This window comes from Sebastes fasciatus, chromosome 22, assembly GCF_043250625.1.
Source record: "Sebastes fasciatus isolate fSebFas1 chromosome 22, fSebFas1.pri, whole genome shotgun sequence".
In the NCBI taxonomy this organism is placed as follows: domain Eukaryota; kingdom Metazoa; phylum Chordata; class Actinopteri; order Perciformes; family Sebastidae; genus Sebastes; species Sebastes fasciatus.
In genome coordinates, this window is record NC_133816.1 from 21,613,919 (window position 1) to 21,634,667 (window position 20,749).

Genomic DNA, 20,749 nt, shown 5'->3' on the forward strand with positions numbered 1-20,749 from the left:
ATGCTACAACTCCTCAAGACACAAGCCAAGTTTCCGTGTCTTGTAGGTTTTTTTTCCATACATGAATCGGCGCGTCAGCCCAGCACGGCAGGGATTTACGTCTCCATTACAACAGCTGTGACTAATGGCCGTTGTATTTTTATTTAAAAGCTTTTACTATGATGGGTTTTCATCACCAGCAGCTTAACACGACTCATATGCAGCTGAAAAGCGAAACAGTAAAATAAAGCAGATATTTTAAAGTACAAACAGGGAAGCAGGAGATTCTATTAGAAGCTACAAAGGTACTGAGAGCTGAACACACAACGTCTTTCTCACTGGTCTCCTGCATGCTTGTTTGTGGGGGGTTACTAAATAGCAAGCTGCTAAAATCTGTTAAACAAGGTACAAGGATGTACGTAAAAGAGTACAAATACTTGCAAGAACTGAATCTGAACCGCAACTTCAGGTATCGGAACATCTCCAGCTGTAGATGTTTAAGGCTGTGCTAATTTTAACTCCTTTATATAAACTGTTGGATAAGACAAATTGTAATCTGTAAAGTAAAAAGTACAAGATGTACAAATCAACACTCACCATCAGCTCTGGTCAGAGCCATCACGGCACAGACGAGTAGAGACACAGTCAGCATCTTCGTGGATGAGATGATGATGATGATGATGGTCAAAATGATCTTCAACAAAGAGAAACAGACGTGAGAGTTATACTTCTGAAGAACGTGAGGACTAGAGTCCATTAGAGGAAGTAGAGATGATGATAAGAGAGATGAAGCCGACCTTCTGCAGGATTATCTTCTTTCTTGTCTCTCAGCTTGTAGCGTCAGCCTTCCTGTGTGGAGGTGCTGAACAAGAGAAACACCAGCTCTTATATACTGTGAATTATCTAAATCTTTGTTTTCAATAAATATCTCAACGTACTCCCCCCTTGTGATAAAATCAATGGCTACTGTATTTGTACAGGGTCATCAGAACACCACTTGCCACTCTGTTGGTTACTTTGATAGATAAACAAAGTTCGAGCAATGAGACGGTGAAATTCTTGTCTTTCTTGGCAGAGAAACGGGGAAGCATGACACATAAGATTGAAACATAGATATTAAAGTATCATATCAAATGATGAAGTGAAACACATCAGGTACAGTATAGTTCTCTCAACAACAACAACAACCAGAATCAACGTCCCCTAGTTACTCTAGATAATAAAATAAAGAGACGGAGATCTAAAACTGTCATCAGACTATCAGAGGTAAGTGAGAGTGGACTGACCTTTTAGCCCTAAGGCCCAAGAGGAGCTGCAGATGTTCAAATACAAAATGTTTGTAACTGTATTCACGTGGAGCAGGGTGCTGCTGAAAAAGACCATTCCCTCTCATTTATACCCATAATAATTTCAATGGCTGTTATCTCTATGATTCGCATTCATACTTCCTCATCTAGAAATTGTACTGAACTAGAGAACAGATCCAAAACAAACAAATAAAAGAGCCACGTTTGAAAAGACAACACAAGGTAATTACAGTCACACACACACCACAGTGTAGAGAAACGGTCACCTTTACTGGATGGGTCAAAAAAATATTTCATGGGGAATTATAGTGAGAATAATAATAGTACTAAGCTAGTCATTATGGGGTAGAATTTGTCACAATAAACATGGAGTAATATCAGTGTAATACATTCATAATAATCACAAGGAAATTCTAGAAGAAGCCAAAATTATTGCCAGAAAATACCGAAATTCAAGTTGATGTTTTTCTTGTTGCTTCAAGGCTAATGATACACGTGACTGTTTCCAGGATAAGATGGGGCCCTGTGTGATGAGAGCTTCTTCTATCTCAGTTCTAATAAGTAGTAGAAAAAGAATGGTGAATCTGCGAAGAAACAGGAAGATTTTTACTGATTGTGCAAATTTATCAAATTTAGCATTGATTCCTTGCCAGTGTTGCACCCTTAAAGACACATGACTCCGTCTTCCTTTTGGCAACTTTTATTCTTCCCAGTTCTGTTGAAGTTATCTTTTACACGAAGCAATCAGAACCGCTCGCACACATATGTAAAACATCAAGCACGTTCCCTAATCGCTACTGCGCTGACTGATGACATCATCACCGCCTGAACTTTGACCTTTTTAATAATAACATTGCGCTGACCGATGACATCACATCACTCTGAACTTTGACCTCGTGATAATAACATAAATCAGATAATAGTGTAGTGTAGTGTATATTTCTTCTTAGATAACTTAAATCTATTCTAGGTCAATAAAATGTAAATTATAAAATATTTCTAGGTTGCAACACCAGCCAAACCATGTCCCAAAAAATATTAATAATGCTTCTAGTCTTCCTAAAAAATCGATCAGACAGCTGCAGCTGATTCAGAATGCTGCTGCTAGAGTCCTCACTAAGACCAAGAAAGTGGATCATATCAGTCCAGTTCTGAGGTCTCTACACTGGCTCCCTGTCACTCAGAGAATTGATTTCAAAATACTGCTGCTGGTTTACAAAGCACTAAATGGTTTAGGGCCAAAATACATTTCTGATCTTCTGCTATGTTATGAACCATCCAGACCTCTCAGGTCATCTGGATCAGGTCTGCTTAGTGTCCCCAGAGTCAGAACTAAACATGCAGTCATGCAGCCATTGGCTGTGGACGCAGCTCAGTAGCCATTGGCTACTGTAGCATTCACACATAGGTGTGAAATTCACCCAGGACAAAACCAGAGGAATCTCTTTGTTCCTCATTTTTCTGCCCTTTCTTCTCACCTCTCGTGACCTGTGGAGGTGAGCTGCTGCTCTCCAGACCAGAAGCTGCAAAGCAGCTCTACTCTGATCTATGGCCTGTTAGGAAACAGCCATATAAACACAAGGATCTTCTAAGCAGAGGACGCGAGAGCCTGCCTTTTTACCAACTAACTTCACGCAACAACCACAAGGAAGTTAGCACCAAGCTATCAAGCTGTTGAGAAAGTATTGGAGCGATCAGCCTCCTACAATCTGCGCAACTTGATTTGAGTACAGCAAAGACGACATCTTTGGCTTGGAACCACAACTTCAACACATGGAATTACAAACCCTTTTCTTCCATGGATTGGTAACGTACTGGGCTTACCTCAGCAGTAGCAATTGCACATGGCTGAGCAAGACTGTTCAACTTTGATTTCTAGAATGTACTTGTATTGATATGATTAATGTTATTCATTGAGTTTCACTGTTGTGATATTATTTATTTGTATTTGATATTTGGGTAGCTGGCTTCGCCACATCTGATGTGTTTAGTTTATGCTTCACATAGACAAGGTCTTGCATGCAAACTAACCATCTTTTCTAACCCACTGCATATCTGACACACATTAAGATCACATACAGAAACTGTGAATTAGTGTTAAACATAAACATACAGCTTCAGATAATCTTAACCCCCACATCACCCCCCCCCCCTCTGTCCTTCCTGAGCACATGTGTTCCGAAGAACAAAGAGGTCATGTGGTGACATGTTGGTGGCCATCTTTGATCCCGCCATCTTTGTAGTTTTACAGTGCTCACCCTTTTTGTCTGTAGGCAGACATCTTGAGACAAGAAGCCATCTTGTTTGTCTCTCTCTCTCTCTCTCTCTCTCTCTCTCTCTCTCTCTCTCTCTCTCTCTCTCTCTCTCTCTCACACACACAAACAAATGCATGCTTACACACTTTGTTTGGTTTGTTTAGTTTAGTTATTTAGTGAGATTAATATTGTGTTGTAAACCTTTATTATCTTGTAAATAAATGTTTGTGGAATATACATGCTGGTCTGTTTAATGTTGTACAAGAGTGAATAATGCCAACCTCTGCTATGTCAAGAACTCCGATATCCTTCAACCTTTACTATCTATTTTGGTTATAGTTATTAATTTAATTATTAATCAACGTTCCAAATTGATAGTTTAGTATATTTAATGAGACTATATTAACGTTTTGGTTATTGGTCCCTGATTCCAGGGTGGTGCCCCGTTTATTATGAATGTTTATTAATAATTCTTATTAATACTAATAATTCTAATATTATTTATTAATTAATTTGCTAATAACCAAACCTGTTACTGCCAAATCCCTACAAAAGTGGTAGAGGTCTTTCTGACGCTTGTTTTAACAGTCTCTAATTTTAGTTTAGGTTGTCTATATAAACAGTATATACAAATGCTGAAGCAAAAAAAAACCAAAACATACAGTTGTATTTCAGTGGCTTTAAGATAGCATGAACCCATTTTAGATAATAACTGCATATACAGTACAGTGTATTTGTATATGTGTTTTTAATTAAACACTATGAAGCTCAACTTCTTCTTTCATCTCTTTACCTGTTGACAAAACTCAAACTGTATGTTCAGCCTCCCTGTGTGATGGAGATTCATATCCATCACATGTAATTAAAGTTTTGTGTGTATAAATTTGCAATCATGAGACTGACAGACTGGCTTTTTTTCAATGCTTGAGTCTTTTAATTGTGTAGAAGATAAGAAAAACACTCCAGAATGAAAAGGCCAAACAGGCTACATTCATTAAGTAGTTTAACAGTAACAGGAAAGAAGTATAGATTACTACATGCAAGAGGCTACAGATGATGAAGACACAGATAATCACGCATTCACATCCACCCAACACTCCTGTGGTTGTGATAGGTACTGCATGTTTCTCTGTTATCCAAAGAGATATCATGGCTTTGTGGCGCAGACAAACGGCCATAGGCGAGAGCAAGGCTGGTCGTCAAATTTCTTCTGAGCTGTAAAAAGACATAGGGAGTTATTAAAGGGACTGTATGTAACTTTTTAAACGTATAAATTATTTTTTATTTCAAATGAGGGAACAGGTTGTAGCCCAACTTAAAAAAAATGACAACTTTCTGTGTTTCCTCTATCAGCCTGTAGACTGCTTTTAATGTGTAATATATATATTTACCTCCATGGTTCATCACCAGACAGCCTGCATTACCATTGCCATCAGGCTGTCCTCGAGCCCAGTAGTTGAAATTAAAAGGTGTACCATCACTCCAGAACCAAGTACCAGTCTAAAAGATTAGAATACAATATAATACAATAGACAGTATGGTTTAAACACGCTTTTTAGTTTGTTGCTTTACATTGTGTTTAATCAGTGACATACCTGTTGTGAATCGGAGCCTCCGAGCCATGTCAGTGGATAATTATGAGTGACAGTCTGTATCACATTCTGAATCAAGTTATACTCCTTGAAGCTGTGGACTGATGCTAGGATTCCACCATGGTGCTCAGAATATTTCTATAAAGGACAGAGAGAGTGGAATTGTAGAATATGTCAATTAACAACATGTGTAACAGCAGAATGGACGCAACGTAGAAGCGCTCTGCACTGAACAGCTGATTACCTCAGCATTAGCCCAGGTCATGGGTGTTGGAACGTAAAGGAAACAGCGACCACTGGAATCAGTCCAATCACTGAAGCAAGGTGAAGACCACTTGAACACGTGACTCTTCACTGAAAACACAATTAGAAAAGATCTGAACAAGTATTATCAGAGCGTTTTCACTTAAAACGGCTGGAAATGGAGCTGAAGAGAGTGAGAACAGTTAAGTTTCAGCTGTAAAACCGAAACAACGAGGTGAAAGACACTTTCAGTGATCTCATCATCTCAAATCATCTACCTGTCTCTTAGACCCCATTCCTAATGGCACTGGACAAAAGACTTGTCACTGTACCTGTCTTGTTAGATCTTCTTATAAAAAGCGTCTCGAGATAACTTCTGTTATGATTTGACGCTAATTAAAAATAAATTGAATTTCATTTAATTTTGCAGAGCTGATCATAAGAATGACTATATTCATTTGCACAATGCATTTCTGTAAAAAATCTGAACAAATACCAACTCACCTTCTGGAATGAGCGGTCCTGTCTTCTCAACAAGCTCTGCCTCTGGAACAGCTGGAGGTTTGACACACACACACACACACACACACACACACACGCACACAAACACACACACTTAGTGACTCGGTTAATGTGCTGCTGTCACTCTACATTCACAATAACTGCTGCCCTACGTTAACACTCACAAGCAGCTCTGGTCAGAGCCATCACGGCACAGACGAGTAGAGACACAGTCAGCATCTTCATGGTTGAGAAAATGATGATGATGATGGTGATCTTCAACAAAGAGAAACAGACATGTTAGTTATACTTCTGAAGAACATGAGGACTAGAGTCCATTAGAGGAAGAAGAGATGATGATAAGAGAGATGAAGCCGACCTTCTGCAGGATTATCTTCTTTCTTGTCTCTCAGCTTGTAGCGTCAGCCTTCCTGTGTGGAGGTGCTGAACAAGAGAAACACCAGCTCTTATATACTGTGAATTATCTATCCATCTTTGTTTTAAATAAATATCTCAACGTACTCCACCCCTGTGATCATATCGATGGCTACAGTATTTGTACAGGGTCATCAGAAGACCACTTGCCACTCTGTTGTTTTCTTTAATAGATAAACAAAGTTTGAGCGATGAGACGGTGAAATTCTTCTCTTACTTGGCAGAGAAATGGTGAAGCTTGACACATAAGATTGAAACATAGATATTAAAGTATCATATCAAATGATGAAGTGAAACACATCAGGTACAGTGTAGTGGACTGACCTTTCAGCCCCAAGGCCCAAGAGGAGCTGCAGATGTCCAGGTGCAAAATGTTTGTAACTGTATTCAGGTGGAGCAGGGTGTTGCTGAAAAAGACCATCCGTTCTCATTTACACCTTCCGTGGGTAAATATAAGCTGAAAAATATTGGCAATGGTTGTTATCTTTAGGATTCATATTCAAACATCCTTTTCTGGAAATTCTACTGAACTAGGGAACAGATCCAAAACAATCAAATAAAGGAGCCACGTCACACTACAGTGTAGAGGCAGGGTCACCTTTACTGGATGGGTTAAAACATTTTTCACCAGGAATTACAGTGAGAATAATAATAGTACTAAGCTAGTCATTATGAGGTAGAAGTTTTTCCAATAATCGTGGAGTAATATCAGTGTAATACATTCATAATAATCCAATACCAATAGAACAACACAAATTATTGCCAGAACATGCCGAAATTCTTTCTTGACCAAATGCTCGATTCGGATTGGTCAATCACGGCGGTCTGTAGTTTCTCTACAACAGTCCGTTGCTATGGGTGCAGCTCTGATGTCGGACTCTGGCGGATCGTTTTCGTGTCAAAATATTGATTTCTTCAGTAAGTAGATGTGTAATAAGCGGGATAATGTTAGCGGGTCGTTGTTGTGAAAGAATCCCCTTCAGGGCGATGAGAGTGTCGGGGATTCTTTCACAACAACGACCGGCTCGCTGTACATTATCCCTTACACATTAATATTAACAAAATACTGTTATCATATGAAACCAGAAAACCTAAGGGATCCATCGCTACCAACCATGTCATGCTAACATCTGTAGAAGTAATCCCTTTTTAACTATATAAAAATGTGATAAACAATGATAAAAGTATTAATCCTATAACCCTGTGTTTATTACTGAAACAGCATACAATCATAGTGCTGCTGTATAAACCCCCAATGCTGTAACTCACAGCTGTAGTGATGTAATGCTTGTAATGAACTCAAATCACCTCGCAGCTGCAAGGGGCCCAAAACAAAGAATCTGTCTCTGACATAAAGGATGTCGGTGAGGTACCTAGATCATATGTATGGTATAGGGTATATGCTGATTAGTAAGATATTTTGACAGAGACCAGTAGAAGTGAAGAATATTAAAATGTATGATGGCAGGATAGGAGGGATGAGTTCTTTGTTCCAAGTATATAAGGTTATGATGTAAAGCCCACGGACAGTAATGTCCGGACCGGCTCAGGTTTTGGTTGTGTTTGTGTCTGTTGATATTAAACACAATGAAAACTCTGCTTCTTGCAATATTCTTGTACAGCATCAAGTGATTCATTTGAGTAACCTGTGTTGACTTTCTGACACCATTAAAATTGAACATTGAAGAAAATTGAACTGAGATCTCAGCCGTTCCAGGCCCAAGGCTTGAGATTTCAAGACTCAACACATCCTCCATCACATCGTGTTGTAAAAAGTTTTGCGTGTATTAATTTGCAATCATGAGACTCACAGACTGGCTTTTTTTCAATGCTTGAGTCTTTTAATTGTGTAGAAGATAAGAATAACACTCCAGAATGAAAAGGCCTAAAAGGCTACATTCATTAAGTAGTTTAACAGTAACAGGAAAGAAGTATAGATCACTACATGCAAGAGGCTACAGATGATGAAGACACAGATAATCACACATCCACCGAACACTCCTGTGGTTGTGATAGGTACTGCATGTTCCTCTGTTATCCAAAGAGATATCATGGCTTTCTGGCGCAGACGAACGGCTTTGTGACATAGCAAGGCTGATCGTCAAATTTCAGTTCATCTGTAAAAAGACAGAGGGAGTTATTTAGGGATAAATTGTCTGCTTTCTCAGACAATCAATGAACCATAAAAACTATGTATCTAATGAGGCCAAATACTAAATATTTTAAAATTTTGCACAAAAACTAGAGGACACAGAATTTTTTTTAGAGGTTTATCAATAAATACATATATATATATAAGCCCTACACTGAGTCTTGCTGTGCATTCATGGAGTACTTAAAGTGACTGATGGGGGTGGAACTAGGGATGTCCATAATTAACCGTTTAACTGTTAACCAACATTAAACATTTTAATCGATTAACGCTATCGGTTAAAACGGTTAAAAGCAATGTTAATAATTAACTCAAAAGCTGAGCGGCTCAGAGGAGCGGCTCGTCACCTTAAGAGGCGGAGCCGGAGTTGCAGGATACAGGAAGTCGGCTCCGGTCTCTCCAGCTCGCTTGAGTGGAGCGGAGGAGTTGTAGTTTCATAGCATTTATTCACCGACAAATAAACTGTACAAACACTGTCTGCTACACCTACGTGGGACTCAGTTGTCTGTTGTCCTGATACAACGCAGCTGGTACACCGCTGCATGCAAGGCACAAATCTTGTCGATTAACGGTTAAAACCGGTTAACGAGGGTCGGTTATCGGTTAAGAACATTTTTCAAAATTAGCATCCCTAGGTCGAACGATATGTTTTTTTCAGGATTGATACCGACTATTAGCAATCAGGGAGACCGATAACCAATATTGTGAACCGATACACATTTGCAGTGAAAATGAAAATATTGGCTTAAAAAATGGGAACAACATCAACTCCAACCCAAAACTTTGAAGCAGAAAAGTTCAAATTTGATATTTTATAACTTTATGACTGACTCCATCAAATGCTTTGCACAAACCTTCACCTGCCTGGCCAAGCTAAAGAGGAAGTGGTTTCAGTGTGCCAATTTGTCTTGAAGCCAATGGAATGATATATTGTCAGTTGTCCAATAGTTAGTTTAATGTGCCTTGTCCGTTGGAAACCAACCTACCGACCATTATCATCACTTGTACTGATGTCTGCATTGATAATTCTTTAACCAAAACCCTGCTAAGACCTCAGGAAAAATCCTTTCTCACGCTCTATATATATATTTACCTGAATAGTTCATCACCAGACAATGTCCAGTCCCATTATTATTATCAGGCTGTCCTCGATCCCAGTTGTCGTACTTAAAAGGTTTACCATCAATCCAGAACCAGGTACCCTCCTAGAAGATCAGAATACAATAGACAGTATGGTTTAAACACTCTTTTTAATTTGTTGCTTTACATTGTGTTTAATCAGTGACATACCTGTTGTGCATCAGTGCCTCCGAGCCATGCCTCTGTATCGTTCGAAGTGACACTATGTACCACATTCTGAATATTGTTGTACTCATCGCGGTTGTTTACTGATGGAAGGTTTCCACCATAGTCCTGACAATGTCTCTATAAAGGATAGAAAGAGTGGAATGGTGTGGAGACACACAAATGACACATTACATATCAAGTAATGCAAAGACAGAAATATGTCAATTAACAACATGTGTAACAGCAGAATGGACGCAGCATAGAAGCATTCTGCACTGAACAGCTGATTACCTCAGCATCAGCCCATTTCTTGCGATTTGGAATGTAGAGGAAACAGTGACCACTCCACTCAGTCCAATAAGTGGGGCAAGGTAAGGACCTCTTGACCATGTGACTCTTCACTGAAAACACATTTAGAAAAGGTCTGAACATGGAGGCACCAATGTAGATTTGAGTGAAAACAGAAAAGTTTCAGCTGTGAAACCAAAACAACGAGGTGAAAGACACTGTGCAGAGCTGAACTCACCTTCTTGAATGAGCGGTCCTGTCCTCTCACCTGGCTCTGCCTCTGGAACAGCTGGAAATTTGACACAGCATTTAGTGACTCGGTTCATGTGCTGCTGTTACTCTACGTTCACAATAATAGCATGCAAACGCTATTTGCTCCCTATTCATTCCAGTGAAGAAGGACAACACGTGGTTACTTCCGGTTGTAAACTAACTGAATAATCAGCAAAATGCGTGTAAAGTATGAAAAGTTAAAGTATTCATCGTGCAGTAAAATGTTCCGTGTCAGTGTTTTACTATTATTAATGATGTTTCTGGATTAATATTACTGCTGCAATAACGTGTATGTTGCATTTTTATGGAGCTTTTTTCCTATCTTTACTAAGGTCTTTCAATTTGAGAACATGACTCATTGATTTCACGATCAGATTTTGCAATGCTTTCCCTCAAAACCCTGTCCTCGCACTCAAATAGCCCCTACTCGCGCTTAAATTTGTTCTGCTTCTGCTCAAACTGTATGCTTGCACTCAAGATATATTGTTGCTTGCACAGATTTCATGCACTCCAGCTTCAGCCCTTCTCCTCACACTCAGGCTGTCACACTCTACATTTGTAAATCCACACTCTTGCTTCTGTTTGATTTTCCTTTACTTTATTAATGTATTTATTTTTATGAATTTCAAAATGTATTTATTTATTTTCTATTTATTTATTTATATTTGCATTCATTTTTAATTCATTTTTAAATGTGTGTATTAGTTTGTGTATTTATGCATTTAATTCTGCACGATTTTCCCATTGCATTGATCCCTTATTTATTTCCCTAATCTTATTTGTTTCTGTATTCTTTTCTTTATACATTTATTTGCATATTTCTTACTACAGTGAAGAAATGCAAAGGGAAAATCATGCAGAAATAATTACATAAATACACACATTTAAAAATAAATATAAAAAATAAATAAAAAAGTAAATAAATAAAAGAGTAACTGCAAAATAAATAAATACATTTTAAAATTAATACAAATAAATACATAAATAAATAGGAGTAAATAAAAACAAAGATAGAAAATAGCTCCATACATTTTACTTTTAGTAGATAGAGTTGTTCTGATACCGATACCAGTATCAGAAATGTGTCCAATACTGGCAAAAATTCGGGATCGGGAATCAACGAGTACGCCAGTCTATGAACTGATTCGATACCAGGGTACAGCTTTGACTAATGGCCATTGTATTTTTATTTAAAAGCTTTTACTATGAAGCAGCAAAATCAGGAAATATTGGGTTTTCATCACCAGCAGCTACAAAGTACAAAGGTACTGAGAGCTGAACACACAACGTCTTTCTCACTGGTCTCCTGCACGCTTGTTTGTGGGGGGTTACTAAATAGCAAGCTGCTAAAATCTGTTAAACAAGGTACAAGGATGTACGTAAAAGAGTACAAATACTTGCAAGAACTGAACCTGAACCGCCCGCAACTTCAGGTATCGGAACATCTCCAGCTGTAGATGTTTAAGGCTGTGCTAATTTTAACTCCTTTATATAAACTGTTGGATAAGACAAATTGTAATCTGTAAAGTAAAAAGTACAAGATGTACAAGTCAACACTCACCAGCAGCTCTGGTCAGAACCATCACGGCACAGACGAGTAGAGAAACAGTCAGCATCTTCGTGGATGAGATGATGATGATGATGATGGTCAAAATGATCTTCAACAAAGAGAAACAGACGTGAGAGTTATACTTCTGAAGAACGTGAGGACGAGAGTCCATTAGAGGAAGTAGAGATGATGATAAGAGAGATGAAGCCGACCTTCTGCAGGATTATCTTCTTTCTTGTCTCTCAGCTTGTAGCGTCAGCCTTCCTGTGTGGAGGTGCTGAACAAGAGAAACACCAGCTCTTATATACTGTGAATTATCTAAATCTTTGTTTTCAATAAATATCTCAACGTACTCCCCCCTTGTGATAAAATCAATGGCTACTGTATTTGTACAGGGTCATCAGAAAACCACTTGCCACTCTGTTGGTTACTTTGATAGATAAACAAAGTTCGAGCAATGAGACGGTGAAATTCTTGTCTTTCTTGGCAGAGAAACGGGGAAGCATGACACATAAGATTGAAACATAGATATTAAAGTATCATATCAAATGATGAAGTGAAACACATCAGGTACAGTATAGTTCTCTCAACAACAACAACCAAAATCAACGTCCCCTAGTTACTCTAGATAATAAAATAAAGAGACGGAGAATTAAAACTGTCTGCAGACTATCAGAGGTAATTGAGAGTGGACTGACCTTTTAGCCCTAAGGCCCAAGAGGAGCTGCAGATGTTCAAATGCAAAATGTTTGTAACTGTATTCAGGTGGAGCAGGGTGCTGCTGAAAAAGACCATTCGCTCTCATTTATACCAACCGTGTGTAAATACAGGTTGAAAAATAATTTCAATGGCTGTTATCTCTATGATTCGCATTCATACTTCCTCGTCTGGAAATTGTACTGAACTAGGGAACAGATCCAAAACAAACAAATAAAAGAGCCACGTTTGAAAAGACAACACAAGGTAATTACAGTCACACACACACCACAGTGTAGAGAAACGGTCACCTTTACTGGATGGGTCAAAAAAATATTTCATGGGGAATTATAGTGAGAATAATAATAGTACTAAGCTAGTCATTATGGGGTAGAATTTGTCACAATAACCATGGAGTAATATCAGTGTAATACATTCATAATAATCACAAGGAAATTCTAGAAGACAAAATTATTGCCAGAAAATACCAAAATTCTTTTTTGACCAAATGCTAATTTTACCTTAAAAAACATTACCTGGTTATTATAATTAATAACAATTATTATTAACTGTTAAAATAAAACATGTTTATTCCATACACACACACATATATGTACATACATATATATATATATTTAAAAAATATAGAAAAAAAGATGTAATCATTTCCAAAATTCACAATATGTTTTTATCTTACGAAATATTCTGTTTCAATGCATATTTACTGGCATTTAGCCTTTCAGAGATTCAGGAGGTTGCTGGGACTGAACACATGGCTTTCAACAGCATGTAAATCCCACTCAGTGCATTTTATTGACAATTTTAACTTTTTTTGGGACCGTAGACATCTATTCAAGGCAGATGGACTCTGTCTAAACAAGTCAGGAGTAAAATTTTTCAACTCCAACCTATTCTACTTCCTGCGTCATTCATCTGTTCCCTCTGCCAAGGACGCGAGACAAGAGGAATCGCCACTGGAGGAAGACACAACACAATGTGCCAGGGGACTTCAAGAAGAATCATTTCACCCCCCACCACAAGCCAGCCCTTGGATACAGCAGAGACAAGAATCAGCCTCTGTCTCCGCAGCCTGATAAGGATGTTCCTTTACAAAATGTTGCAAGCACAGATTGATATGTGCTGGGTCCAGGCTTCAAGGCTAATGATACACGTGACTGTTTCCAGGACAAGCTGGGGCCCTGTGTGATGAGAGCTTCTTCTATCTCAGTTCTAATAAGTAGTAGAAAAAGAATGGTGAATCTGCGAAGAAACAGGAAGATTTTTACTGATTGTGCAAATTTATCAAATTTAGCATTGATTCCTTGCCAGCCAAACCATGTCCCAAAAAATATTAATAATGCTTCTAGCACATTAAAGCTAGCCCTGTTAAACGTCAGGTCTTTGGCAGGTAAAAGTTTTTTAATCAATGATTTTATTATTGAGCACAAGCTTGATTTTATGTTTTTTAACTGAAACTTGGTTAGACCAAAATAACAGTGCAGCTGTTCTTATCGAGTCGACTCCTCCCAACTTTAGTTTTATGAGCGAAACTAAAATGCATAAGAAAGGAGGTGGAGTTGCCATATTGTTTAATTATTCTCGCCAATGCAAACAGATATCTTATGGACATTTTGCTTCTTTTGAATAGGTCGCTGTTCAGCTGAACTCCTCTTCTCGAGCTTTGTTTCTGAATATCTACAGGCCACCTAAATACTGTGCAAACCTTTTGGATGATTTTACTGAACTGCTGTCTACAATTTGTGTTGACTTTGACTGTGTAGTCATTGTTGGTGATTTTAACATCCATATTGACAACCAACAGGACAGAGGGACCAAAGAACTTTGTCAGTTTCTTGATAACTATGGAATGAGTCAGCATTTGACGGAGCCCACATACAATAGGGGACACACTTTGGACTTAATCATATCAAAGGGCCTGAACATTTCCAAGGTTGTAGTGATGGATGTTGCTCTGTCTGATCATTCTCAATCTCCATGGAGAAATGCCATGTTGGTAAGAAATTAAAAAAGAGTGTCGAAACAAGTTCATTATGACATCTATAAAGAGAGACTTTGCATTTATAATTCAGAACTGAAAAATGCAAGGCGGCCCTTTCTTCTCTGACATCATCACCAAAAACAATAATAATGCACGTGCCCTGTTTGCTACTGTCGACAGGCTAACAAACCCTCCTGTGTCAGTAGCCTCTGAACTTTTATCCACCAGGGCCTGCAATGAATTTGCTTCCTTTTTCACAGAAAAAATTCACAAAATCAGACAAGCAGTCACTTTCGCCTTATCAGGTACAGGATGTTTGTTGCCCCTGCGTCCACTTAAACCTGGCGCAAATAACATGACACAATTTTATCCAATAAATCAGACATACCTGGAGGAAATCATACAACATCTAAAATCCTCCTCATGCTGCCTTGACATTCTGCCAACAGGCCTTTTCAAAAAAGTATCAGATTGTATGGTCTCAGAGCTTTTACAGATTGTTAATGCATCTTTTGTTTCAGGAGTCTTCCCACATGCCCTGAAAACTGCCATCATCAAACCACTCCTCAAAAAGAACAATTTGGACTCATCGATAGTAAATAATTACAGGCCGATATCAAATCTTCCATTCTTGTCTAAAATAATTGAAAAAAAGGTTTTTCAACAATTAAATAGCTTTCTAGCACTAAACAACTCTTTTGATGTCTTCCAGTCAGGTTTTCGACCTCACCACAGCACTGAGACTGCTCTTGTTAAGGTCTTCAATGACATCCGATTGAACACAGACAGTGGTAGAATTTCGGCTTTAGTTTTACTGGATCTCAGTGCCGCATTCGACACGGTTGACCATAATATATTACTAGACCGACTGGAAAACTGGGTGGGTATTTCTGGCATAGCACTCAGCTGGTTTAAATCCTACCTAAAAGACAGGGACTTCTTTGTGTCTGTAGGTAATTGCAAATCTGAGCTGAACAAAATCACATGCGGAGTTCCCCAAGGCTCCATCTTGGGGCCTCTTTTGTTTAACATCTAAATGCTCCCACTGGGTCAGATTTTTGAGAACAACAAAATAAATTACCATAACTATGCAGACAACACACAAATTTACATAACTCTATCACCAGGAGACTACAGTCCAATACAAGCACTGAGTGAGTGCATTGAACAAGTCAATAATTGGATGTGCCAGAATTTTCTTCAGCTGAACAAAGACAAAACTGAGGTCGTAGTTTTTGGAGCCCAAAAGGAAAGATTAAAGGTCAGTGCTCACCTACAATCTGTAATGTTAAAAAGCTCGGACCAAGCCAGAAACCTTGGTGTAGTCATGGACTCTGACCTGAGCTTTAACAGCCATATTAAGACAATTACAAAGACAGCATTCTATCACCTGAAGAATATAGCAAGAATTAGAGGACTGATGTCTCAGCAGGATTTGGAAAAACTAGTCCATGCATTTATCTTCAGCCGACTTGACTACTGTAATGGCGTCTTTACTGGTCTTCCTAAAAAATTGATCAGACAGCTGCAGCTGATTCAGAATGCTGCTGGTCAATGCTGGAACTAAACGTACTCCCCGCCCTACACCCATTTTCTCTCCCATAATCCCCCCTCGGCGTCAACCTCGAACAACTTTGGCACCATCTCCACAAACAAGACACCCACCACCTCCATCCCCTCCACGATGGAATCAGCCTCTGTCTCCGCAGCCTGATAAGGATGTTCCTTTACAAAATGTTGCAAGCACAGATTGATATGTGCTGGGTCCAGGATTCAAGGCTAATGATACACGTGACTGTTTCAAAGGATAAGATGGGGCACTGTGTGATGAGAGCTTCTTCTATCTCAGTTCTAATAAGTAGTAGAAAAAGAATGGTGAATCTGCGAAGAAACAGGAAGATTTTTACTGATTGTGCAAATTTATCAAATTTAGCATTGATTCCTTGCCAGCCAAACCACGTCCCAAAAAATATTAATAATGCTTCTAGTCTTCCTAAAAAATCGATCAGACAGCTGCAGCTGATTCAGAATGCTACTGCTAGAGTCCTCATTAAGACCAAGAAAGTGGATCATATCAGTCCAGTTCTGAGGTCTCTACACTGGCTCCCTGTCACTCAGAGAATTGATTTCAACATACTGCTGCTGGTTTACAAAGAACTAAATGGTTTAGGGCCAAAATATATTTCTGATCTTCTGCTATGTTATGAACCATCCAGACCTCTCAGGTCATCTGGATCAGGTCTGCTTAGTGTCCCCAGAGTCAGAACTAAACATGCAGAAGCAGCCTTCAGTTTTTATGCATCAAATATTTGGAACAAGCTCCCAGAAACCTGCAGGACCGCTACAACTCTGAGTTCTTTTAAAACAAAGCTTAAAACTTTCCTTTTTGCTGCTGCCTTTAATTAAACCAGATAATGATCTGATACTGCACTAGAGCTTTTACTCTTTTGTGTTTGATTCTATTTTAGCTTCTATCCTAGCTTTTATTTTTAGCTTGTTTTTATTTTCTAATCTTTAATGTTTTTATGTTTTTATGTTTTTATAACTGTTTTAATTATGTCTTAATGTTCTTTTGCACTTTGTCGCAATGTTCTTGAATGTTTATGTAAAGCACTTTGAATTTCCCTGTTGTTGAAATGTGCTATACAAATAAAGCTGGCTTGCCTTGCCTTTCAAAAACAACTTTTTCTCTGCGGTCAAAAACTGTTTGCTGTCCAGTTTGCTGCAAACAAAAAAAGACATGAACTTTTATTAACAGATATTCAGGCTTCATTAGAAAATCTAAATATAACTTTGAATATAAAAACATAACACTCCCTACAGCCCCATTATAAACAATCATAATCTCATATATTCAGGTAACCCTAGCCCGATATGGGTGCTGTCCATGGTGCTTATTTTCCAATATAACCACATAGGGCTGGGCAATGTGGCCTAAATTTTCTATCACAATATTGATTATTTCATATCTCGATAATGATATACTGTATATCAAAATATATTATGTTTTCTGGTAATTAAATAAATAAATAGAATAAATATGAAATAATTACATACTTCAACGAATATTTATTTAGTGTTCTAATATCTACTTGTAGAAAAAAACATCACTAGGAAATGGGTGATTCCTGACCCCCTTTACTTCACCTAAAAATGAACATATTATTATTATTATTATAAATGTTATGTAATGGAACGAACAATTGACTTTCACTCTTGAAATATACGTTCTTTTTTTTCTATAGAGAATTCAATACAGTTGTTACATAAAGAATAAATGTTCCAGTTTTTCATTATAAAAATTGCAGTAAATATATACCACAGTATAAAAATAATAAAAAAATAAAATAAATTATACAACAAATAATAAGTGCAGGGAAAGGAAAATATATAAATAAATAAATAAATAAACCAAAAAAAGCAATCTAATAGTTTTTGCCCGATTATAATTTTTGAGTTTTAAGTTTTCAATAGTAGTCAAGTACATTTTAAAATTAGTATCTTGAAAAGTATAAAAGGAGGGAAGTCTTTAAACCATATAATTTTATGGATATAGTATTTTGCTAGGATATTAATCAAATGAATTATGTATATAAAAATGTAATTGTCTCCTAACATGATAATGTGTTTTGAAATCTTAAAAACATCTTGATTGCTGATAAAGTAAAAAAAATTAAAAAAAATTAAAAACTTTTTATTGGCAGATATGTATGATGTGGTATACAAGATTCAAAAGTATAATATACAGAAGAAAAAAAAAACAAGGTGTATCCAAACATCTAAACAACCCAAGCAGATAAATATGCAGTAAATATACTGTAAAACTGCAGTACGGTATCAATTAGACAGACAAGGGAAAGACACATGAGCAGGTAAATTAATACAACTGACTTAACAGGTGAGTCTCATTTATGAAGCAACACAGAGAGGTTGCTATAATATGAAAAATTAAAGGATGCCATTTCTTAGCGACATGATCATTACATCCTCTGAGTGAATATTTACATCCCAATAGGAGATTTCCAGGCAGAAAGCATTCTACAACGCTCCAAAAGAGTGGTAAAGGCAGTTATGTCCTTTTCTTATATAATTAAGATTGAAGTTGGCATTCCAAAAGTTGCCAGAAGAGGGCATAGTTGTACCTTGATCTCTAGAGCAATAGTTAGAATATCAAAAACATAGCACCAAAAATGTCACCAATATATATATATATATAAACTTGGTGGAAATTTATGTCTGAAATAAGTGCTGGCAAGTTAAAAAGCACATTTTGATATAAAAAAAGACAAAAGTTAGGAGTTTGTATCAATCAAGGTTTTATTTCAACAATCAGTGATTTTACAGCTGACGTCTTGATGGTGTCTGAATCAGTTTATTATATAGTAAAGTTTATTGTGATCTCACCAGAATCGTGTCGACGCTGTTTTAGGCTCTTCAAACTAAAATTACAAACAAAAACAGTTGTCAGTCGTAAATGACAGCAGAGGTGTTGTTCTCACAAAATGGGCGAATATAGTAATAAAATAAAGAAATAACAAATACAATTTACAAGTTCTCATCTTCGGTCCTACTCTCACCTATGGTCATGAGGGTTGGGTCATGACCAAAAGAACGAGGTCGCGGGTACAAGCGGCCGAAATGGGTTTCCTCAGGAGGGTGGCTGGCGTCTCCCTTAGAGATAGGGTGAGAAGCTCAGTTATCCGTGAGGGACTCGGAGTAGAGCCGCTGCTTCTTTGCGTCGAAAGGAGCAAGTTGAGGTGGTTCGGGCATCTAGTACGGATGCCCCCTGGACGCCTCCCTTGGGAGGTGTTCCAGGCACGACCAGCTGGGAGGAGACCACGGGGAAGACCCAGGACTAGGTGGAGAGATTATATCTCCACACTGGCCTGGGAACGCCTCGGGATCCCCCAGTCAGAGCTGGTTAATGTGGCCCGGGAAAGGGAAGTTTGGGGTCCCCTGCTGGAGCTGTTGCCCCTGCGACCCAAACCCGGATAAGGGATTGAAGATGGATGGATGGAAGTTCTCATCCAGTGTCTCTGAATTCATTGTTCAGTTATCTCTTTCAATATGCCAAATAGTGAGTTGAGTGGTTTTTGTATCAGAATGACTCTCTTTTCTCTTCCTAGCTGCAACTAACAATTATTTTCATTATCAATTAATCTGCAGACCAATAAATCAATGTATTGTTTGCTCTATGAAATGTCAGAAAATAGTAAAAAAAATCACATTCACAAGGAATCCATCGGTACCAACCATGTCATACTAGCTTGTCATGAAGGAGGTTAAATAACGCTCCAAACTTACGCTAAATGTTGTCGAGGAAAAACTGTCATGGCCATTTTCAAAGGTGTCCCTTGACCTGCAGGGGTGTAACAAAGTAGGGGGCTCATCCGTGATTAAAACCACATGCAGTTTGGGGGCAAGCCATAGTCAAGTCAGCACACTGATACACTGACAGCTGCCGTTGCCTGTTGGGCTGCAGTTTGCCATGTTATGATTTTGAGCATACTTGTTATGCTAAATGCAGTACCTATGAGGGTTTCTGGACAATATTTCCCATTTTTTTGTGTTGTTAATTGATTTCCAATAATAAATATGTACATATTTTTGCATAAAGCAGCATATTTGCCCACTCCCATGTTGATAAGAGTATTACATATTCGACCAACTCCCTTTAAGGTATATTTTGAACAGATACAAAATATGAGATTAATTTGCGATAATGGCGATTAATCATGGATGATCATGCGATTAATCGTGATGAATATAATATTCCGTTTCTACCAACAGATCCCCCGAAATGTTACACACACAGAGGAAATTTCCCGCAATATGTTTTCACTTCCTGCCTTACAACAGCGTCTTCCATCATATCAATTAAAGGGTATTGATCCTATAAACGCTCCTCTCTGGAGAGGCCGGTGTAATCAAACTTCCTCTCAAATGACTCCAGAGCTGATGGAAGATGCCTGAAGGAAAGCAACCCACAGCTCTGACAAACACAAGAGTAGTACTGTGTGTGTGTTTTTTTTAGTTTGTCTTGTTGAAAGGATAGGAGGAGAAATGCATTTCAACAGGGCCCAGTCAATATAATTGAACATGATTATTGATTAAAAAACAAACTAAAAAGACCCAAAAAACAATAAAAGTAACTGAGGGGTTAAAAACTCCTTAAAAGAAATGTGCACTGACA

General features: G+C 38.0%; 1 protein-coding gene across 5 annotated transcripts in view; it reads right to left on the bottom strand.

Moving 5' to 3' along the window:
- LOC141760559 (ladderlectin-like) overlaps window positions 1-20,749 on the bottom strand; it is a 138,884-nt gene that overhangs the window by 3,464 nt on the left and 114,671 nt on the right. The window contains exons 1-3 of one of the 5 annotated variants that reach the window (XM_074623451.1): window positions 6,063-6,179; window positions 5,881-5,931; window positions 5,378-5,487 (exon numbers count right to left, since the gene is read on the bottom strand). The exons of 1 other annotated variant lie outside the window; for it this stretch is intronic. In XM_074623451.1, the coding sequence (XP_074479552.1) occupies window positions 5,378-5,487; window positions 5,881-5,931; window positions 6,063-6,123 (222 nt within the window). In that variant the 5' untranslated portion in view covers window positions 6,124-6,179. Of the gene's footprint in view, window positions 1-576; window positions 694-5,377; window positions 5,488-5,880; window positions 5,932-6,062; window positions 6,180-11,873; window positions 11,971-20,749 lie in introns of those variants that run through there. 3 more of the 5 variants (XM_074623456.1, XM_074623454.1, XM_074623452.1) reach the window with 3 other exon arrangements.